At 35.8% G+C, this 24,316-nt stretch overlaps 2 protein-coding genes across 2 annotated transcripts in view; both read right to left on the bottom strand.

Moving 5' to 3' along the window:
* Positions 1-618: 618 nt before the first annotated feature.
* On the bottom strand, positions 619-6,461 carry LOC140834418 (potassium channel KAT3). The gene is made up of 13 exons (XM_073199282.1): positions 6,061-6,461; positions 3,638-3,853; positions 3,396-3,557; positions 3,192-3,249; positions 2,804-3,121; positions 2,472-2,711; positions 2,248-2,346; positions 2,141-2,173; positions 1,831-2,016; positions 1,655-1,732; positions 1,283-1,340; positions 1,021-1,161; positions 619-882 (listed from the first exon to the last, which is right to left on the bottom strand). The coding sequence occupies exons 1-13, from the start codon at positions 6,261-6,263 to the stop codon at positions 779-781; spliced, it is 1,896 nt and encodes a 631-aa protein (XP_073055383.1). The 5' UTR covers positions 6,264-6,461; the 3' UTR covers positions 619-778.
* Positions 6,462-7,818: 1,357 nt separating this feature from the next.
* LOC140834421 (uncharacterized) overlaps positions 7,819-24,316 on the bottom strand; it is a 38,918-nt gene continuing 22,420 nt past the window's right edge. Inside the window, exons 26-36 of the mRNA XM_073199285.1 lie at positions 23,176-23,280; positions 21,977-22,205; positions 21,053-21,412; positions 12,732-12,833; positions 11,634-11,777; positions 10,744-10,832; positions 10,093-10,175; positions 9,872-9,987; positions 9,108-9,193; positions 8,588-8,687; positions 7,819-8,493 (exon numbers count right to left, since the gene is read on the bottom strand). Coding sequence (XP_073055386.1) covers positions 8,428-8,493; positions 8,588-8,687; positions 9,108-9,193; positions 9,872-9,987; positions 10,093-10,175; positions 10,744-10,832; positions 11,634-11,777; positions 12,732-12,833; positions 21,053-21,412; positions 21,977-22,205; positions 23,176-23,280 — 1,480 coding nt within the window. The 3' untranslated portion in view covers positions 7,819-8,427. The remainder of the gene's footprint in view (positions 8,494-8,587; positions 8,688-9,107; positions 9,194-9,871; positions 9,988-10,092; positions 10,176-10,743; positions 10,833-11,633; positions 11,778-12,731; positions 12,834-21,052; positions 21,413-21,976; positions 22,206-23,175; positions 23,281-24,316) is intronic.

The raw sequence follows: 24,316 nt of genomic DNA, 5'->3' as shown, positions 1-24,316 counted from the left end.
TTTGATTTGTTATAATTGTATTTATTATTTAATAAATTAAAATCAATATTTTAAACGAAAAATCTAATGATAACATATTCATGTAAAAAGAAGTGAAGAACGTAACCGATCATTTGAATGGAACACGGACCGGACCCGACCGGACCGATAGTTGCTCAACAAGGAAAGGAGAGTACGAATCATTAATACTATGAACTCCAATTACATAGTTGATTTCATATTAATATATTTGATATAATTTTATTTCAATATAAACAAATGCCACTTTTTTTAAAACTTTAGCTGTCGACGATAAGACCTAAGATATAATAATATAAACTCGAGCATAATTTTATTTGAGCAAAGTAGATTATAGTTTACTTCGTAAAAGTAAACTGTTTTAGATGTTAATTTATAAATAAACTAAAAAAAATTATATTTGCATTTAATCTTAGTCAAACTTTAACCTTATTGTTTTACCTCAAGGAATCAAGATACACACGCACGCACAAGAATGATTTCCCCTCTTATTTTCACTCCTAATTTCAACATCATCGCCCTTCCATTTTGCAATTTTGTAACTTCAAGTATAATAGTATTAATTTGGGGTATTGTGGTTAAATGTATCAGGATGATGAGATTGGATAACTTTAAAAATCAAAATAAGGACAAATTTTTTTTTAAAGAAAACATTACACACCAAGATTTTTACATTTGAGGGGTCTTGCTGTATGTATGCCTTTATTCGGCCAAGTAGTTGAGCCGTGGGAACCATTGCAGTTACTTAAGCCAACAGTCCTCAGTATATGTACAAGTGATCATGGTCTCGTAACGCATTTATGTCTTCCACATGAGACCCGTCAGCCATGATAATCGTGGTCCCTCGTTTCCCAAGCTTTTTTTCTACATTTACCAAACAAATGTGAAGCAAAGTGCCTACAAAGTTTCAAGATGGAATCCCGCGAGAAGATAATCTTTTGTTACATTTGTTATTTCGCGTAAATATTTAGTCTAATGTAAGATTTGATAGAAAACACTCACCTGCTAAGGACAAGAGTTCTGATATTGATCCAGGTAGATGGGCGAGTTTTCCCCCGGGTTCGTTTTGTTTGTCCGCTGGATGATGTCCATGGAGTACCACCCTTGTCGGATGTATGCTTGGCGTGTAAACAGTGGAGCTAACTGAATTATTATACAGTCATGTGAGTTATGTACTATGAAATAATACATTATAGTTCTATCACTGAGTGAATACAAGATGTGGAGCATCCTGTACTAAAACATCAAGCAGATGGTGTCATACCGTTTTCTTCTTGGCTTGGTCCTTCATGATTTTGATGTTCCTCAGCTGGTGTCATGGCCTGAAAATGAACTGATCAGCTCTTTGTACTTATGTTCAGTGATGGAAATGTGGCGGGATATATTCTTTTCGTAAACTATATTGGGTTGAACTTCGCGGATATTTTCATGAAAACTAGATCTTTTCCTAGCCTCAAAACGTATTTTGATTGCATGTTAGCTGTGTCCGATTGACTTTTCGGTTTCATGTATACATTCTAGGCATGTAATTCCAAAAACTGCCAGGTTTTCGTTTTTGTATATTTCCAACTAATTAGAACAGACAATATGAGTGCTGTGATTAAGATTTTGCGTTAGTGTAATGGTTCAAGGTTACCTCCACGTAGGATTCATCAAATAACTCCGTTACAAATGGCATCTCCTCTAGCATCTCCTTCTTCAGGCTTTTCAAATGCTGAAAAATACAGATGGCAGAAGCATTTATCATTTCAAAATTCATGTACACCATGAAACAGAGAATTATAAATAAAACATAGCATATGTTATGCTGACCTGAAGAAAATTTGAGATGATTGTCTTTCCATCTTCGTTTAGAGGCTGCACCAATTGCTTGAAATGGTTGTGACTGATCCTGATGACCTGGGAAAGTCTCTTTGTTCTCACTGTAAAAAGTTGGGGAATATTTAAGATCACACCGACTTCTCCAAAGACATCTGGAGATCCCAACTTTGTCAAGAACTGGAAAAATTACATCACAGTCAGATTTTACATGGCACGAAAATGGCATGCTAAATAATTGTCCTGGAGCTAAAGACTACCAAGCTAACTTGAGATGACATTGAGAAAAGAACATCGTATATACCTGCTCCATTCTGTTTTTGTGCGTTAGCACGTCCTGCAGTTTTGGAGATTATAAGATTTTGCTTGTGTGAATATGCTAAAAAATAGTTGAAAACGTTATATTTATACCACTGCTCCGGATACTATAATGTAGAAATCGGTTGGTATCTCGTTTTGTATGACAATATCCATTCTAGGTGGATAATATTCCGCTCTCATCTCTGGAACCTGTCATAAGAAAATATCAATACAGACTTATTTGATAACAATCTTGGTATTTAATGGTGACCATAATCTCTGAAATGCTTGATTTTTAGGAAAAAGATCAATTATTGAAAGTTAAAATGGATTACCAATTGGACAATGAAGTCTTCAGAAACTCCTTTGAAAAGGTAGCTGTTTTCTACTGTCCTACGAAAGAGATGCTGAGCAATGCTAGATCTAATTGCCTTAGGCAAGTCTTCGAGTACTTCTTCTTGCTGTAGTTCCGCAGTCTTGAATTTGAGGGTCACGTGTGCTAGCATTTGCTCCTTTAAGCCCTCCGGAAGGCGATTCTTGCTAGCATAACGTAGGATCTCGTGGATGGCATCCCTCTTCAAATGCAGATAGATAAAAAAAAAATTATTGTGGAGTTTGAAGAGTATATATATCAGCAAAATGCACTTGCTTCGTAATGATCATTTACCATGGCAAATGTTCGAACCGAGCTATGGACAACAAGATTGGTCATATTTCCAATCAAATAAGCCGTTAGACCGATGTTGAAAAGCATGTAGAAGATGGAGAAAACCTTCTCCCCAGTATTCTCTGCATGCAGGTCTCCATATCCTGTTGTTGAGAGAGTTACAATCGACCAATACATCGAATATGTATATCCTAACCACACACTTTTTTCCTCAAAACCGGGAACTTGAGATCCTATCCAAGTATTATCTGCAATACGATAATGTAACGCCAGCCAGAAGTAGAAGCAACCCGCGGAGTGTACAGCAAACAAAGTCACCTGTCAGACAACACGGACGGTTAGGTGCATGCTTGCACATACATGATAAAGGGGATACAAAGCTACTTACACATATCAATTTGCAGCATCTAGTCCAAAAATAGCTGAAGCGAGTGTCTTTCTCTAGCCTGAAGCAAGCCAGAGAGCTCTTTTAGATATAAATGAGACGCAAAGAGTAGGATAGACTCAAATATTTTTGACATGCCTCCTCACAAACAAAACATATATATGAATAGAATTTTGTTTTGCATGATCCTTGGAGTAGAGATAATACCTAGAGAAGAAATCGCTGACACGCCTAAGTCGCCATAGCCTAAGCAAGTTGAGGAAGCCGAAGACATCGCTGCTGGACTTTTTTCCAGTGAAAATCCTGTATATAGTTTGGAATGGTAGAGTCGAGGCTATGTCCATTGGAAACCATAGATGTGAAACATACCTGAGAAACCACATAAATTATCAATATAAGAAACTCGAGAGGAACATGCGGTTGATGTAATAGCGTGTGTAGTTTCATACCTCAAAGCTATTTTCTTGTGATCATCAACGAGCAAATATGTGGATTTGTCCAAATACGCGACGAAGAAAGTGAGAACGATGTCGATACCGAAGAAGAAATCAACAGCCAAGTCGGCAGGCATGAGTGCTCCATTCGACAATTCCCTGAAAGCTAGCTCGAAAGGAGAAGACCATGCCGAATATACCACTAGCACCACCAAGAAACTCTGCCACCAACTGCAATCACAAAATTCTTGTGATTTTACAAATATTTGAGAGTTTATATTAGAAATAAAAAACTTTTGAATCTTGAACATACTCTAAAATTTACGAGGCATTTAATGCAAGCATAACTAGGAGGAGTTGGCATCACTAATATTTTTAAATGATTTTATTAATGTCGTAGATAAGCATATATAATAATATATACAAATTTTTAGGAGCTAATTGTTATTTTAATATATACTATATTATATCAATAAAAAATAGTCAGCCCGTGAATATATTAATGGTGATTTGATTGGTTACATATCCTAAGGTTACTCTGTAGGAAAAAGTCAAAATGTAGTTATATATTACTGAACAGCATATGATAATTATTGAATGAAGTGACAAAAATTAACGATTGGGAAAATTTTAAATTATTTATTTATAGAGCAAAATTATGCTGAGAAATTTCAAACTAATGTAAAAATATAGGACCCATTTTTCGAAAGACGACCTACTTTTCAATGGGTTTCTTAAATTGTAGAAGAGAAATTAATCAGTAAAATTCATTCTTATAACTCACATATAAACTCAGAAAAAATAGACGCAATTGGAGTGTATATGCCAAAACTATTTGTTGCCGACAATATATATTAATTCAGTGAAACAAAATTTTGAGTCAACAAAATGATATGAAAATAATATATATAATTCTAACATTTTGGTCCCAAGTTCCAAATTTAAATGTAAATTAGCTACCGATGGGACAGATTTGGGGGGGAAATCATGTATTATTGATTTGCTTTAATTTTTGTAAAAAAAAAAACTCTAATTATATTTGCATATAAAGCCAAATTTGGTGGTCAGACTCAATCAAATCGAGATGTCTACCGTATTGACCCGCAAAAAAATTGAAGAAATATAGAGGCCCGCATAGACCAACAATGAAGATGGACCATAAATAATAATTAAAATTTTGGCCATTTTTCGAGAAATTAAAAGGAAGTCAAGTGAAATGGCTGAATCAATTCCGAAGTTGGTAACCTAATAAGGCGGGTATACATATGTTATTAGGAGTAGGTCTCTTGTGAGAGGATCTCACGAATCTTTATCTATGAGACAGATTAACTCTATCGATATTTACAACAAAAAGTAATACTCTTATCATAAAAAGTAATATTTTTTCATGGATGACCCAAATAAGAGATCTGTCTCACAAAATACGACCCGTGAGACCATCTCACACAAGTTTTTACTTATTATTAGATTTATTCAACTCTTATGATTGATTCAATGAGCTATATATAATTTTTCATGTTATGAAAATAAGATATGACACATTGTATGTCATTGAATCAACTCTTAGAACGATACTTTAAAAATAGATCCAATCGTATTAGTATTTGAAGTTATTCAACGACAACTTTCCGAATTTTATTCAAGATCATAATCTAAATTACAATGTTTTCAAAGAATTTAATGACCACAATCGATTTCCTAGCTCATATTAACTAGGCAAAAACGTGTGTTAGACGGTCTCACGGGTCGTATTTTGTTAGACAGATATCTCATTTGAGTCATCCATGAAAAAATATTAATTTTTATGCTGAAAGTATTAATTTTTATTGTGAATATCAGTAGAGTCGAAACGTCTCACATATAAAGATTTGTGAGACCGTCTCCCAAGATACCTATCTATTAACTAATCCGTGTGTGTTAGCGTGTGATGATTTAGTAGTTAATTAATCATTTTGTTAGTCAACGATATAATTAGAGGCAACTAAGGCTAGCTAGCTAGTCTTAAAACAACTCTTAGAATTAATTATTTAGTAAATTAAAAATTTACAAAACATAATTGTGATCATTAAACATAATTAATGCAGGCAATTACGCATTTTAAAAGGGGCCTCAAAATTAAATTTCCCTATATGAAAAAATTATCGCTCTAAATTTACGTGTTTACCTTTTTCTCAAGGACACCGGCTTAATTAAATGCAAAACTCAGTAAAATCAACAAAACTAACCACAACGATGCATGCTAAAAACTCAGAAACAGATTCAAGATTCAAGATAAACACAAAACACACACACACACACATATATATATTATGTATGTATTTCATATCAGAATATGTTCAAGAAATTTGGCTTTTATGAAAATTGAATCACTTTATTTTTTTGCACCTACTATTTGCGATTTCTTGAGAAGGTCGTATATATGTGTGTATAAAACTTACCGGTATCTTCTGTCATAAGGAGCAATAACAAATTTCTTAAGAGTGAGAGAGCCCTCTCCGACAACCGTCCCGAAAGCCGGCAGAAGGCTGCTAGAAATAGAGGCCAAGTTCTTGATTTCTCCCTCGTTCGAATGATGCCGGTATATCAGCGGCACCGGCGACCTTGCCTCCGATGTCAATGGCGATCTTCCTTCCATTGCCATATATATATATATATATTTACTATATTTTATTATGACTAATACATCTAACTAAAACACTCAGAGCTAGTGGGGAGAATTAAGCTCTTTCTTTTCTTTCTTTCTTCTCTATGCTCTGTGTGTAATGATTGTGTAGAAGGGTCAGTTAATCTGATGATGCTATATCTATATGTATATGTATATATACACAAGAAGAATTGTGAAGAGATATAGGATTTTAATAATTTCTTTTATATATATTTGAAAATTTGACTCTTCTCTCTGTCATTTTTCTAATATATTTGAAAATTTGACTCTTCTTCTCTCTGTCTTTTTTCTAATTTCGACTTATGTTATAGGGGGCGGTTAGTGGTGGTGGGATTGTTGAAAATATTGGGGATTTAATGATATTTTATTTTTGGTGATTACATATTTAACGGCAGCGGATTGACATAACTTCATAACATGGCGTGGGTGTCACAAAACAATAATCTATAAATTATAGATAATAAATTATATTTGGAAACTGTTTAATTTGTAATGAAATCAGGATTTGAAGTTCTCAAAGTCAAATGTATTTGTCAGCATCAAACCAAAACACACACAATTTATATATACTGGATATTATTTTATAATTCATTCCGTTTATATTTAAATGAATATCAAAATGTAATTATAAAAAATAACGAAAAATATACTAAAATCAACAAAAAAAGAAAATTAAAAAGACAAAAACTTGTGTGAGACGATTTCACGGATCGTATTTGTGAGACAGATCTTTTATTTGGGTCACCCATAAAAAAGTATTACTTTTTATGCTAAGAGTATTACTTTTTATTGTGAATATGGATAGTGTTGACCCGTCTCACAGATTATGATCCGTGAGAGGGTCTCACATGAGACTCACTCAAATAAAAAAAACCCAAATACAAATTGAACCTGCAGCTTAGTATTTAGATAATAAAGAGACTATTCATCCATTAACTTACCCAAAAATTTATTAATATACATATGTATAAGTATTAGAACTATAAATGTGACAGATGTCAACATCGGCAAACGGGACAAATTGCATTTACATAAGAGCTGGTTTTTATGATTTTTCCATATTTTCACAAGCAATGTACGGGCAATGGAACGATTGGATTTTGGAAACCAATGGGAAACAACATTCACGACCATCATCAGCTGAAGAAAAACCTAAAAAAATCATAGCAAAACAAATATTTCCAGGAACCAAAATAGGCTACTATCAGTAATTCAAACGATCAGATATCTACTCTTAAGATGAGGGCGTTGACTTGTAAACACCAATTTTCCAATGTCATCGTGTGCCGACTTATTATTATTTTAGTACACAAAATAATTGATGCTATAAGACTATAATAACAAATAAATAGTCAGATGTGTGCGAGTGTTCCTTGAAATAGCAGTTTAAAATCCCAATTTAAATTTCATTTCAAGCACATAAAAAAGTATAATAGACGTAAGTTATGACTAGTTAAACAAATACCGATATCCGTTAACATTCACGATCACAAGAACCTTGATGTATTTAAAGAGTAGAGTTACGAGAATGTACCGATGAAACCAAGTTTTATCACACCGAGGAGTGCACAAAATTTCCAGAAATCAAAGAATATACATTTACAAGATCAAGCACCTGTGAATACACAAATGCATTCACGTCAGATGATACGCAGATTTAGAAGGACAGATGATGTACCAACCTTGGAGGGTAATATGAAAATGAACCCTCAGAAGGAAAAAAAGAGAGGAAAAATGGCATCCCTCCTACAGATGGAGATGCTATATCTGGTACAGGCTGTGAGCACACTAGTATTTACATGTTTGTTTCAACTATAAAAATTTATGATAGTAATGATGAAAGCCAACCCGACGCTCGTTAACATCTTCCAAACATCATGTCTTCACGACATCTTCTGGAGCCGATGATCCGAAGAGGACTAGGAAATTTCTGATGCCAGTCTTTCAAAGCTTTTCTTTTATTACAATAGATTTGAAATTCCAACATGATGTAAATTGATATCTTGTACCAGCATCTCTGGAAAATTACGCAGCACAAGATAATGTCAACAATCCCCTGCTTGTGCAGCATCAGGCAAATAAATTGCAGAACATGGGCCATGATCGCCTCAGACTAATTTCTGGTGCCTTGGGGCAAAAGCTACATGTACTGTGCCAACCACTGCTTGCACATATCAAGAACTGGAAGTGCATTGGCATGTAACGCCTGCAAGCAAATATAGGTACCAACAATGGTTTATCACTGATGAAGAGGTAGTAGTGACATTGAAGTCCCGAAAATTTGGATATATGAGCAAAACCTGATGGGCGACATACTGAACATCAGCCACGCTGCCACTCCTTGATGCAATTTGGAAAGCACTTTTGAGACGACCACACACAACACAGGCCAACACTTTCCTGCAAAATCCAACTTAGACTGTAAGGCGTTCTGATTCAACCGGTGATGGGAAAAGGTACAAGGAATAAAGAAAAACAAGATTTGTGAAAGACTAAAGTATTTGTCCAAACCACGATTACAAAGAAAAATCAACCTGCTCCTTTTTATCCACTAACTGGATGGATTCAAAATGACAGGGATGAGCAACATCATTTAACCATTTTAAGTGACATTGGGTGAAACAGTGAAATTAATGTGACTACTCGAATGTGCTTGAAATGCAATTCATGTATAACGTGCATTGGAAAGAACAGATTTGAGTCCCAAACTTAATTCCTGATTAACAAAATCAACAGACTATCGAACAAGATATTCCCCAACATTGCCACTCGATTTGCGAAATCTCTGATTAGAGTAGCAAGATGAAAAAGATACCTAACCTGTGGCTGCTAATCAACATGTCAATAAGGCGATCAGGGCGCTCCTTATGTTTGTTAGCATACACATTGATTGCTGTCCCCAAGACCTGCAAAACATATTAAATACAATAACTACGATACATATGGGCGTAACTTCTGAAAAAGCACAAAATCAAAGCACCAAAATAGTTCCCCTGTTAACTCAGACTTGGTAGGCATCCCAAAGCTAGAGTTCCATCAAGTGAATCAGAACATCTATACCTCCCTAATATACAAAATAGAAATTTTACGTCCACAGTACAACCAGACCCGGATCAAGAAAATCTTAAGCTGGTATCTGTAGATTAGGCAAGTGGATCTTCTTAAACTATGCTCATCTCTGTATTAGATTAGGCAAGTGGATCTTCTTAAACTATGCTCATAGGCATTAGCATATTCTAAGTTTAATGACAAACACTCAATATTTTAAGTCACGCCATTCAACATAACTGAGGTCTACTACTAGATTTACCATAAATATAGGATAATTATGTTCCAAATGAGTGCGAGAAGTCACTTTAGCTTAAGTAAGTCCCATGCTCTTATTTCACCATCTAGTTTGTCAATTGCTAGTCTGTAAAAATCTAACTTGTCTTGAAGTATAATAATATCAACTTGGGTATATTTGCACTCAAACTGCACAAACACGGAGACCAGAAATCATGTTGCAGTTCTATTTGTACCTTTTTATCTGTAATTATTAATACGAGTAGAAACCAAAATACCCTGTGCTCAAGGAACAGTACCTGATCCCAATCGTCCTCATCAATGGTACCCTTGATGTTTCTGAAAAACTCAGTTAATTGACCTCCCTTCTTTCTTTCAGCAAGTGATGCAGCAACACCAGCATAAATGTCAACAGCTGGAACAATTTCATTACCGTAAATGTACTATTCATAATTCACCAACACAAAACAGGCATATCAAGGTATGGAACGACTAATACTTGACATAACAAAATAAATACCTGGAAGATTAAATTCATAGACTACTTGGAAAGCCAAGTCAAAATTCTTCTCACCAAGAGTCTCCGCTATTTCACATCTTCTCCTGCATATACAAAATATGGGGATGGCGAAGGGAAAGACAATTGAATCAAGACTTCAGTAGGAGAAAAAGCCTTTCGAGCTCAATTCAGAGACCACTTATGCTACTATTCAATCTATCACATAAAAATGAATGTGTGTGAACGTGTGTGGGTAGACTCTCTTAACTTCGCCATTTAACTGTATAATCTCATCAATAAATTCAAAAAGATGCAAAATCAGGCTCCTGAAATAAATTTGACATGAACGCTTCCATATAGCAATATCAGTTGTTTGTCAGAACAAGGGAAAGAAATAGGTGCATAGAACTATTTGGAAGCTTTATGTTCAGAAAAAAGGTAATGGGTTTAAAATCTGAATTAATGTGTATAACCCAGCATATGATTTGACTTCGACAAAATGATTTTATCTTGACCTTGGAGCCATGTCAAAGAACTTGCACTGAAACAATTAAAACATAAGCTTATTAAACTTCTGTCCCGATTTTGATAAGGCATGTTAAAATATCAAGGAGTAGTACTTCGGTGACAGATGGAGAATAATCAAGCAGCAAAAATATAAAATCATGAAACCTGAATGTTTCAGGGTCATTTGGATTCCCGAAAAGAGAGTGTTTCCATTGTTGACCTTCTGCATCACTGAAGCATCTCACGACATCCATCTAAGAGGCCACGAGAATTTAAAAAGGTTATCTAAGTTGACATGCAAAAATGAAAGTTGAACTAGCACTATGAAATTCACAGCCTCAAGCGACACAAGATTCAGATGAAAGGGAAGGTGACAATCAAATAATATGAGGACAATTGTACATTAAATGTCTTTACAAGACAACTAAAACATGTTACCAACAGTCAGTCACCCACCAGATACTGGAAACCAATACATGATATTTAAAGCTGATGCCAAACCTAGAGATTATTTTGTGTTCCGAAATGATTAATGGAAATGCTCATTAATTGGACAAGGGGTCAAGAAATGCACATCAAAAAAGAAATTTTAAGACAACTGAGTTTTGGTAGTTTTTGCAAGAGCTATTTTAAGTGCTTCTAAGCTTCTAGTCAATGAAATATTTGAAAATTGTAACAATTTCATTGACTAGAAGTTTAGAAGCACTTAAAATAGCTCTTGCAAAAACTACCTTAAAATTGCATAACCAAGCCATTCCCCGTGAGTATTGACATCACAAAGTCTATAGAGTAATGTAGACAAGGATCTAATAAAAATATGCAAGAAGATTTTGCGAAACAGATAAAAGATTATCAAATGACAATTATTTCCGAACAGGGTACAGAAGAAAGTTATGATATTCACAATCAAGATGATGTAGTGGCACATTGGTTAAAGAACAAGCATCCAATAGTTCATATGAAATTATGAATAATCTGCCTTACGCATTTCTTTTCACTAGCAAGTGATATGATTCCTTCCACTTAGTGATTTCATATTCATTCCATATTATTACCTGAATCGCAATGCGAGCAGAGAATTTGACCAATCCTTCTTCAGTAAGCTTCTCTGAAGCAGTTTTCCCCCGAATACCTTTGGTTACAAGTTTTGTAGAATCGCTCACTCTATATCGTGCTGACAAGCCTTCATCAAAATGCATCTGCATGAGAAAAAGATTGAGATATGAAAATGAAGAAACGTTACAATTAGAAAAAAACTTGTCAGCTTGCAAATTTTGTAATAGGAGCATGTTATGAGTTTTGTTATAATTATAAATCAAAATTTCTAAAGAGCCAAATGTGTAATTTTATATGGACAATTCAGATGCGCCTCGACTCTCAACTCGTAGGATGTACTTAGCACATAAAAAACATGGAATATTCACCAAAATTTGAACATAGACAAGATGAGATTCAGTCTACACAAGCAAACTAAAGAGTGATTTCATTTTGGAATTTCGAACTTCACATACATAACCATAGCTAAATGTAGAGTTTGAAGTAACCATACTATTTCTACGCTCAGTGCTGCTTTCAGGGGGCTTTATTTTCCTGTTTGATTTATTGCTATCATATACAATCTGAACCCTCTCCAGATTACTTAATATACGAGAGGATAGAAATATGATCAGTGCATTTTAAACAATTAAAATATGAGAGTTAGCACAGCATTTACAGAAGACCAAAAACTTTTGCTCCTGATAATTAACACTCCAAGAGCCAAAAAACAAATTTTGGATACATTAATTTGAACCAAATACATTAAAATATTGTGCTCAAGTCCAAGATTTACATGAAAAAATTAATTTTTTTTTCTCCTAGTCCTCATAATCATGCTAAGTTTGCGCTCAATGCATCCGCCCATAGAAATTATTAATAATATACGACGCAAATATAGAAGTTTCAATACGCAAATATGCCATCTTCAAAGAACGGAAATATGTATTTTCTAAACAAGATAAATGAACCAAACATAGCATAATGTCCTGGTTGATTCCTCCATGTACCCCATTCTTTGCAGCAGCGACGACATTTTTTGGAAAAGTTATTAATCAATTGGAGAAAATAAGACCAAGTAAATAACAAGTAACACCTATAAATACGGTATGGGTGACCTTAGCATGTTCCAAGTGCTTTAAAGCTTCCTCTTGAGAAGCAGAGTTCATAAACAACTGAATACAGCAAAGCCCAGCAGCAACATAGTCTTTTTTTATCACCTAAAACAACATTCAACAATTAGTAACCTAATTACAAATCCATAGAAAATCTGATATGATTGTCGGTTAAAAATCATATCATGGAGAGAAACGTAAGCATGCTACCACAAGCATATATATGGTCTCTCTATCTCTCTCTCTCCCTCTATATATATATATATATAGGTTTCCAAAAGAAGACATTCCATAAAGAATGTCTCGTGAGGTTTAGAGAAGTAAGAATTTTAGAATTAATTTTGACAATGGTACAGTATGCTAAAGCCCATCCCAGACAGTAAAAAGAATAAAGAACCTTCACAGCTATAGAATTCAAAAAATTGAAAGAAATATGGCGCTCCTAGTGTCATTACTCAGTTCAACACTTCTTTAACAGAGAGGGCGATACTGCTGCCTTGTCTTTGATTCACTTGTGTCTGTTTCATTGTTCACAAAATGGCCTCCGAAGTATCATCCATCGTGGAAACTACATCAACCGTATCCAAATCCTTTTTTACTCTTTCGTTTGACAACCAGTCTCTAAAAATTACACATCACAAACTTAATGGCGTGAATTTTCAAGGATGGTTTCAGTCCGTCATACTTGTCATCATGAGAAGAGGAAAAATCGGCTACCTGAATGGAGCAGTTACTGCCCCGCTGAAAACTAGATTGTCATGGCTTGGCTCATCAATTCTACGAACCAAGCATTGGCCGAACATGTCTTTTTTATCAGACTACTAAGGATTGGATGCAGGTCAGGAAATATATTATGATCTCGAAAATACATCTCAACGTTTCGAGATTCGCTAAAAAAATCCGCAACTTCAAACAAGGCGGTCTCACTGTTACAGAATATTACAATTTCCTCATGGAATTGTGCAAGAAATTGTTATCTTTTATGAAATTGGATGGGCATGTCCTACCGATGCCAAGAAGTACAAAAAGATGCTGGAAAGAGTCTTACATGGGCTGAATCAAGACTTAGATTAACTGAGTGGAAGGTTGCTGGGTGTGAAGCCATTCCCCGCTCTGTGTAAATCTTTTGTGGAAGTGAAGAGAGAAGAAAGCAGAAAACGACACACTTTGGAAACTCGAGGTTCTGCCCTTGTACAAACAAACACGACAATGGTCGAAATACTCCCTCGTATGACAAACCAGTACCCCAAATCCTGTCACTTGGCTGAATCAAAACCCCAACACCAATGCTGGTCTTGAAGACATGCTACGGCAGCTCCTTCACCAGACCAAACTCTCAACAAATGTCGATTGTCAAAACTCTAAAACTCCCACCAATGCTATGTCACGACAGGTACAATCAACCATAATTTTCTGTCCAAGTCAAAGCAACCTAATTGTTGGATCATAGATACTGGGGATTCAGAGTCTCAGACCATATGACAGGGTCCATGGAAATTTTATATGATTATGCATTTGTGGGCCAGGGCAAGATTTGCTTATCCAATACGATATTGAAATCTGTTTTTTGTGCCAATGTCGTTGTTTGTTGTTTCTAATTCTGATATTTAGTTATGTCATCAACGTTTGACACATCCCAATTTCTCTTGTATGCAAATGCTGTATCCTCACCTTTTCATCAATAAAGAAAAAGATTTGTTTCCGAGTGAGAATTGTGTTTTTGCAAACCAATCCAGAAGTTATCATCCACCCCATAAATACAAACTCTCTAAACCTTTTCACCCGATTCATAGTTATATCTAAGGTCCTCTCGAACATCTCATTTGTATGGAACTCACTGGTTTATTACTTTCATTAATGACCATACTCAGGTTTGTAGGGTCTATTTGAAGAAAAATAAATTAGAGACTTTTAACTGATTCAAACAATTTCACAAATTTCTCCTAAATGTTTTCCAGTCCACCATCCAAGTTGTTCGAACAGATGACGGTCGGGAATTTTTTTTCTCGTGAATTTTGTCAATATTTGGGGGATAATGGGATACACAACCAAAGTTCTTGCGTTGACACACCTAAGCAAAATGGGGTTGCTGAACGAAAAAACCATCATTTGTTGGAAGTAGCTCGATCTCTTATGTTACCTAGTTTTGTTCCTAATACTTATTGGGGAGGCTATTCTTTTTTTTTTTATAAGAAACAAATTTTATTAATAATATGATAAGAACAATTACATCAGTGGACTAGTGGTCCACTATCATGAAGTACATCTTAAGAAATATCTTCAACGAAAAACCAAGGCCCAATCTCGCAATAAGTCAAAGACGGAGACATTGTCGAAGTCATCATGAGTTCCGATCCATGTAGCTACAGTGATCTTGATTTTTTCCCAGCACTGTTCTCTATTCTCTGATATTTCATCAAAAAATCTTCTATTTCTCTCCAACATACTGTCCAGCATATGCAATGAACCACGACCCGCCAAAAATTCTTCCCATCTTTCCCGTTAGGCTCCCCAAATCCATACCGAATAAATCCTTTGTTGACTTCGGTATTACCCAAAATAATCCAAGTTCTTGCAATGCTTTAACCCACAATCCTCTCGTGAATGAACAATATATAAGAATATGATCCTGAGTTTCGTTGTCATTTCTACACAAGACATACCAATTTGGGCAAATAGCAATTGAGGGCCACTTTTTTTGTATTGTCTCCGAGGTTGGTAGCTTACCCAAAGTTGCAGTCCAGGAGAAAACTTGAATTTTTGTTGGAACCGAAACCTTCCAAATTTGATCGTAAAGAGGAAAAGTAAGAAAACATGTAGGATGAAAAAAAGACTCGAAGAATGATTTAACCGAAAAAAGAACCGAAAAATCCCCTCTCCACACTCTAAAATCATCTACCCCTTCAATCAACCAAATTTTTTCTAACACACCTAATAACTCAGACAACTGAATAAGTTCTTGATCACTGACTGCCCTCCTGAAATGAAAGTCCCGAGAATGAGAAGACCTTGCACTATCAAACGTCACAAAGTAAGAAATAGGCAAAATATGAACTGTTGACATCTGAAATAGAGATGGAAAAAGTTCTTTGAAAAACGACTCCCCCACCCACCTATTCTTACGTCAGCTTATTTTTTTAATCGCCTACCTTCAAAGACCCTTCAATGCAGAACTACTTTGAATGTTCTTGTTGAATACTTCCCAACCGTGAATCTTTTCAATTCATTGCCTCCAAAAATGCTTGGTTGCACTGCATATGTCCATAATACACAACCAATCGAAGTAAACTCAACCCCAAAGCCTTTAAATGTGTCTTCGTTGGGCCAAAGCCTTTAAATGTGTCTTTGTTGGGTATTCTCCGACCCAAAAAGGATACATATGTTATCTCCCTTCCTCGAGCGTTTCTTTGTCTCATGTGATGTCACTTTTTTTGAAAATAGGATGTTCTATTTGAACGACCATCTCCAGGGAGTATAATTTGGATAAAGACGAGCATTGGATCCCACTGTGTCATTTCCTATATCACAAGATGTCTCACCATTATCCATACATTTGGCACCAACCGAACCAGTGCATAAACATGATAGTACACCACTTGTATACTTGAATTTAAGTTTCATCCCTAAATGGAACAAAGAGGTTTTTGGAGATATGGTAAATAGAATTAGGGAGTTGACCAGTGACATTCAAAGGTTGGATGAATTAGAGGGGTCGGGGAACTGGTCTGATTCTCTGAAAGAGGAAATAATATATTTAAGAGGCGAGTTGGAAACAATCATGCTCAGAAGATTGCAAATGCAGGGACAAAAAGGGAAACTGAATTGGATGAGGGCAGAGGATCAAAATTCAAAATTTTTTCATTCATTACTGAATAATAGAAGAAACATAGCGTTGATTGATATAGTGGAATTGGAGGATGATCGAGGGTCACTGAGGAAATACTGATTGAAGAGGAAATCTTAGGATTCTACCGGAGATTGTATAGGAAAACGAAAGGGGGCAGGGAGACTTCGATGGAGATGCGGATGACCTACGGGGATTGTATTGGTGTGAGATAGATAGGATTCAAGCAGAAGAGTTGGAGTCACCTTTTACCGAGAAAGAGATTAAAAAGGTGGTGTTTGACAGTGATGGGTCTAAGGCTCCGGGGCCGGATGGGTTCACAATGGCCTTCTTTCAACATAATTGGGACACGGTCAAAGAGGATGTACTAAGGGTGTTTGCTGAATTTTTCAACAGTGGAATTGTTAATGGTGTTACAAATGAAACATGCATCTGTCTCATCCCAAAAAAACAAGATGTTATGAGGATAAAGGATTTCAGACCAATTAGCTTGATCACGAGTTTATATAAAATTTTGGCTAAGGTCTTGACGAACAGATTGAAAAGCGTCGTTAATTCCACAGTTGCGGAGAATCAGTGTGCATTTATTAAAGGAAGACAAATTTTTGACTGATGTCTCATCGCCAATAAGGTGGTGTAATTTTATCGAAGAAATAAGAAGAGAGGCTGGGTGTTCAAAGTTGACTTGGAAAAGGCATATGATAACGTCGACTGGAAATTTCTTGACTGGGTACTGCAGAAGAAAGGTTTTGGCAACATGTGGACGAAGTGGATCATGGGGTGTGTTTTGAGTGTTTCCTATTCGATTTTTTTCAACGGAAGGCCGTGGGGTAAAATTAAAGGAGGGAGAGGACTAAGACAAGGGGATCCCCTTTCACCGTTCCTTTTTAATTTAGTAGTTGATGTTTTGGGAAGAATGGTTGATAAGGCTATGGAGAATGACAAAGTTAAAGGGCTCGAGGTACGTAGACAAAAAGAACAAATCTCTCACCTACAATTTGCGGATGACACATTATTTTTCGCACATTCAAAACAACATTTGTTAGAAATAGTAGATATCCTAAAAAGATTTGGCATGCTCTCGGGTCTTTTTTTTTATAAGAGACATATATTATTACTGACGAAATAGATGTTTGGTACAAAAAGCGGATAAGACATCCGCTAAATAAGAATAGTAATCCTACGAAAGATTAAAAGCAAGTACAAGACATCTTAAACTAGAACAAAATTCCAGTCCCTGTAAACTTGAGAGACACTCAGATTAAATTATGGTGGTGGGCTTAAGGGCATGCTCTCGGGTCTTAAGGTTAATTTGGACAAAATTATGGTGGTGGGCTTGTTTATGGCTGATGAGGATACAGATGAAATGGCACTAACCATCGGGTGCAATAAAGGTAACTTCCCAATTAAATATTTAGGAGTCCCCTTGGGAGGAAACCCTTTGACTATGGAGTTCTGGGAACCGGTTTTATCCAATATGGCAAAAAAATTAGCAAGCTGGAAAAAATCTTTTTTTATCAAGGGGGGTCGACTTACGCTGATTAAGGCTGTTTTGAGTGCCATACTGCCATGCCTTCTTACTTTATGTCCATTTTCAGAGTGCCGAATAAGGTAGGGATTCTTATGGAAAAATTGATGAGGAACTTCTTTTGGGATGGGGCCGACGGTGAGAAGCATTGCCATGTAGTAGGATGGGATCAAGTGTGCAAACCTATGGACAGAGGGGGATAGGGTTTGGGAAATATCCGTTTAAGAAATAAAGCACAACTTGGTAAATGGTGGTGGAGAGGAACAGTGGATAGGGACAATATGTGGAAAAAAGTTATTACCAGCATATATGGTACTCAAGATAATGGATGGGATTTGGGGTTGGCGGGGATTTCGACCTTCAGAAGCCCGTGGAAAGGTGTTTCTCGATCGTTCCCGGCTTTTCATCAATTGGTTAGGGGGGTGCTTAAAGAGTGTAATATTATTCGGTTTTGGGAGGATGAATGGGTGGGGGGTTCCGTTTTTTCTTCGTTTTCCTTCTTTATTTGAGATTTCCACTTTAACTAACAAACCAATGTTAAGTTTTGTTGATGTAGTCAACAGCAGTGGAAATGTTCTTCATCGTTGGGATGTCCGGTTTAGAAGGAATTTGTACGAGAGAGAAGAGAGTGAGTTCACCGATCTATTAGGGGTGCTACAAAATGTTCGGTTGGAGCGGGGTGTTGAGGATTATAGAATTTGGTTGGGGGACTCTTCGGGGCCGTTTTCGGTAAAATATTTTTATAACTCTTTCTTTCATACTCCTAGTTCTGTTCCTTTCACTTATTGTTACAATATCTGGAAATTACCTGTCTCGCTGAAGGTTCAAGTATTTTCGTGGATTGTGGCGTTGGAAAAGTTGCAGACTTGTGATGTGGTGCACAGAAGATGGCCAGCTTGTGTAATAAGCCCTCATTGGTGTTGTTTGTGTCGTAGGAATGAGGAAAGTCAGGATCATTTATTTCTTCATTGCCCTTTCTCTTCACAGATTTGGCTAAAGGCTTTCAAAGCTTTTGATTTGGTATGGGCCGTACCGGATAAAGCAAAGGATATGTATATTGTGGAACCGAGCTTGCACAAAGGGAGGAAGCATATGCGGTTCTGTTTTATCATCGTTCATTGCATTTTATGGTCCATTTGGTTGGAAAAGAATACACGAATATTTGAAAAGAAGTCGGAGTCGGTCGACGAAGTATGGGATAAAATTAATTTCAGGGTTGCGAGTTGGACGAAGATACAGCCGGAATATGAACACCTCAGTGTCTCAGACTTATCCAGGGATTGGAATTTTGTTTTCTTTTGATGGTGGTGTTGTAGATTGTTTTTAATTTCTTTGCCAAAACTTTTTCGGCTTAGCGGATTTCTTATCCGCTCTTTGTACTTAACACTTTTCAATCATTTAATATAATATGTTTCTTATCAAAAAAAAAAAAAGATTCCACAGGGGTTTGAATTAGAAGTTAGAACAAGAACAGGGTAAAATCTGCAAGCTTAAAAATTCACTGTATGGTCTGAAACAATCCCCATGTGCATGGTTTACTAGATTCGGTTCGACTCCTACTCTATTTGGATATATTCAATGAAAGGCAAATAACATCGTAATTGTGTATGTAGACGATATCATAACCATCTACATCATAATCACAGGAGATGATATTACCGAATTAATAAGCTCAATAACAAGCAGAAGGAAAAATTCCAGGTAAAAGACTTGGGACCCTTGAAATATTTCCTTGGGATGGAAGTGGCTAAAAGGGAGGAAAGTATTTTCATTTCTCAAAGAAAGCATACCCTTGAACTACTGAATGAAACTGGGAAATTGGGATGCGAACCAGTGGGAACTCCATTGGAAAGAAATTGGAAGAGCTAGATTATAAATGATGAGCCACCCATGGACATGGGGAGATACCAAAGCCAGGTTGGTAAATTGATTTAACTCAAGATTATAAATGATGAGTTCCATGTACATGGGGAGATACCATAGCCAGGTTGCTAGATTGATTTACCTCGCTCTTATAGGACCAGATATTGCATATGCTGTGAATGATGTAAGTTAATACATGCATTAACCTAGCCAAAGACACGTCGAGGCAGTAAATCATATTATGAGATATCTTAAAAGGGCTCCTGGGAGAGGACTGATGTTTCTTAAAAATGAGAACATCAGTATTGAACGTTATGTTGATGCTGTCTGGGAAGGGAGTGAAGATTGCAAATCAACTTCACGATATTGAACCAAGTTGTGGGGCAACTTGTCACTTGGAGGAGCAAGAAACAAACAGTTGTGGCAAGGAGTAGCACAAACGCAAAGTTTCGGGATATTGCTCAAAGAACGTGTGAAGTTACATGGCTTCAGAGTCTAACGCAGCACTTGCAAATCCCCACTCACCATCCAACCAAGTTTGTACAGAGACAGTGCAAATCTGTCATTAGAATTGTGAAAAATCCTATTCAGCGTGATCAAATGAAACATGTATTATTCATCGAAACTTCATCAAGAATGAAATTGAGGAAAGAGGCATCGACTTATGTTATATCTCTTCCCGTGCACAAGAGGCAGATATCCTAGCAAAGAGTCTCCCTAGGCCAAGTCATGAAGATCTACTAAACAAGCTTGGAATGCAAAATATCTATTCCTAAGGTTGAGGGAGAGTGTTGGAGATTATTAAAATAAAATCTATTAGATTTTTTCTTTAGATAGAATGAGAAAGTATACACGGTATAATCACAAAGATAGAGTAGGATTTGATTAGATCAATTAGGGATTTTCATGATTATTTTTCCTTAAATTGTATGTGGATAAATATGAATATATTATGTATCAGAATTAATGAAGCGTCAAGTAAGAAAGTTTGTCCAATTCCTGTGTCACTAACTATAAATTTCTAGAATGGTATTGCAACCAAAACAAGAAGTCAAAAAAGTGAAGTTTAACATAAAGAAATGTGCATACCTGGAACTTGTACAGATAATTGAAGTACTTGTGAGTTTCACAGTAGAGACAGATGCGGGCAACTGTCGCAGCAGTGTGCTGATTCACGGACTGATCTTGTGCTGTAGAAATCCTTGATGATATCACTTCCTCTAGGACAGGGATGGCGCCATAATCGATGCACAGATCACATAAATCATCGATCGTCCCATAATCAGTTGCTAAAGGATCTGGTCGTTGAGGGGAAGAAGATGAAGCAACCGCAACCAGGGAAGATGGCTGAGGTGGAGTGGGAACAGAATTGGAAGGAAAAAACAACAGGCAAGCCTCCTTATATCGGCCATGTCTAAACAGAAAATTGAGCAAATGCTGACGAGCATACTGCAATTGCAAAATATACCGTATCAAGGAACTATATGTGGACCAATAAACTGACATAGATCATAACATCTATGAAGTTGATTGAAAAAATCGCAAATATAAACACAGAGCACAGCCAACTTGACAGCAAGTGAATCAAAAGCCACAATTATCTGACATGGAATGGGGAAAAGATACATTGTAGGAAAGCAGGAGACAAAGAGATTGAACGCAATTACCAGAATGCAAAACAGATGAAACAAGAATCAAGACAATTAATAATTAAATAACACTGATATGAGTAGACAAATAACTAGCACATCATACTTACTGCTTGAATTCCTTGAGTCGTAGCTATATAAAATTAAATAATCCATGTCCAAATGAGTTGGAAGATATTATCAATAAATTTGAGATGGATGTTACAGCCAGATAATAACAGCAAAGTTCTAAATTCTAACTCAGAAAACATGCAAAACACGGTCCTAAGAAACAATGACAAACAAAAAAGAAGAAGAGAACCCAAATCACTCTAGAATGACTTTAACACCAAAATATTAGGTCATAATAAATCTAAACACTTACTTCTTGTAAATAGTTAACACATTCATTATATCTAATACTGTCAAGGTTGCTTCGTGGTCCCTCTTCAAGATCTGAGCTATGTGCAGGACTGTCCTTAGTGGCTTCTTGGGACCTCCTAGACCTCTCTGACCGTGGAAATGTAGAAGGCATGTACAAAATATTAAGATAGGAATCAGCAGACAGAGGGTCATCTAAAACTGCTGGTGCACTTTTAGCCAAATGTTCATACCTGTATCATAGATTGAATGCACAGGATAAGCTGACATATCAACTATTTCAAAAAGGGAAACTAATTAGATAATTTAATTTGCTCTTGTAGCTGAACTTCAATTGTGCAGGTGAACATTACACTTACGTATCCGGCAATGTAAACATAATTTACAGAAGAAAAGTAATTCTATGGATCTTAAATCCAATCCAAAAAACTGAGAGAATACATCAAACTTTTACAGCAGCAAAAAGATTGTCGGAAGGATCCAAGAATTTCTGGATAAGTCAATAATTTCTATAAAAAAGTGAAGTAAATTTGAAGTCAATAAGGTGATACACAGTGAATAACAATTAAACGACAAATTAGTTCAAGGTTTCCAAAACACTTCCATAATAGCAGGTTATTTTGATGGAAGATCTCCTACAGGTTGAGATTTTAGTGGCAAACCACTCATGCAGTACAAGCTATCTTTTGCGGTTTTAGAAGTGATCCTTCCAAGAGACTATTTTCATTTACAATTTGAATGATTTTATCACTATATCCTTTTAGTTTTCTCCATGTTTAGAACCCAGACTCCCCAATATTTTCTTAATACAACATTTTCTCAGAAATTTAGGTATATGATTCTAGATTTAGCCCCATTTACCTTTTTATCAGGATTTCCACTAACACAAAATATTCTAAGAATGAAATGCTGAGACATGCAGCATATTTTGTTCAAAGTCGACTTCTGTCCAGATCTGAGATCAGAAAACCCCAGTCAATAATCAATTTCAGTTCGATACACAAGCAGGTAGCGGCATTATTCAGACAAACAAAACCTTATAAGTAGTGACTAGAATATCTTCACGAGAAGATTTCTTTTGCTAAAGTAATCAACTTTTCACTAGCATTTGACAATTGATAATCAGATATAGAGGCCAGGAACAATTGATCACTAAATTCGGTTTAAATGCCAAGATTTCATTTTTCAAGAGTAAAATCTTACATGGACCGTACTGATGCAACATCAACCGGAGGACCTCCTTCAATAGTACTAATGATGTCAATAATCACAGGGGTAGAGTCGCCCTTATATAACTGAAGAGCTTGCCTGTACATTATCCCGTAAACTACGTTAAATAGAGAAGGCATTAATCTTCTAACAAATCCATGAAGAAGATATGACAAAATCATTCGTGGAACAAGCTTTCACCACACTCCCCCGACATAATGAAATTTTAAGATATAATTGCGCCAAACACCCCAATGAAATTCTCGTTGAGCTATATTCTCCCTGTGTAAAGGATTTGAACATTTTAGTCTCTCTGTTAATATGCAAATGTGTCAATACCCTTGTGAAATTCTCGTTGAGCTAATACCCTCATCTGTAACAGATTTGAACATTTTAGTCCTTCTATTATATTCTTTTAGCAAGTAGATCCAGTCCCGTCTCTATGAGAAAATTACTTCAAATGTCCATCAACATTTTTTCCACGTTCAACATAAGATTAATTGATTCAATTAAATTGAAACAATTGTAGGAAACTTTGATTTGTAGTAGAAAAAGAGAATTTTTGGGAATTAACTGGCTAAAATGTTAAACAACTTCAAATTCTCGTTTATCTAATAACATTACAAATAGAGTTATTAGTTCAACATCTCAGCCAATTAATTCCCAAAAATGCTCTTCTTCTACTAGGGAATCAAAGTTTCTCACAATTATTTCGATTTAATTGTGTCAATTAATCATATATTGAATGCGAATCTAATAACATTACAAATAGAGGTATTAGTTCAACATCTCAGCCAATTAATTCCCAAAAATGCTCTTCTTCTACTAGGGAATCAAAGTTTCTCACAATTATTTCGATTTAATTGTGTCAATTAATCATATATTGAATGCGAAAAAAGAATGAAAAACACAAAAAAACGCTAATTGATGTTTGGAGTAATTTTTTTTCATAGAAATAGGGGTCTAAATGCTCAAAAAATATATACATAGAGACTGAAATATTCAAATCCATTACAGATGAAGTATTAGCTCAACCAAAATTTCACAAAGGTATTGACACAATTTGTGTATTAACAGAAATACTGAAATGCTTAAATCCGTTTTCACGGAGAGGTATTAGCTCAACGAGAATTTC

This window comes from Primulina eburnea, chromosome 6, assembly GCF_022965805.1.
Source record: "Primulina eburnea isolate SZY01 chromosome 6, ASM2296580v1, whole genome shotgun sequence".
In the NCBI taxonomy this organism is placed as follows: Eukaryota; Viridiplantae; Streptophyta; class Magnoliopsida; order Lamiales; family Gesneriaceae; genus Primulina; species Primulina eburnea.
Note: the sequence above shows the minus strand (reverse complement) of the source record. Positions and strands in the feature narration are given on the sequence as shown.

Excerpts from the sequence above, each read along its gene's own strand:
- LOC140834418 (XM_073199282.1), bottom strand. The coding sequence starts at position 6,263 with ATGGCAATGGAAGGAAGATCGCCATTGACATCGGAGGCAAGGTCGCCG. Across the intron at positions 3,250-3,395 it reads GTCAGCGATTTCTTCTCTAG|GCTAGAGAAAGACACTCGCT; the intron begins GTATTATCTCTA and ends GGCTTGCTTCAG. Across the intron at positions 1,341-1,654 it reads TTGATGAATCCTACGTGGAG|GCCATGACACCAGCTGAGGA; the intron begins GTAACCTTGAAC and ends GTTCATTTTCAG.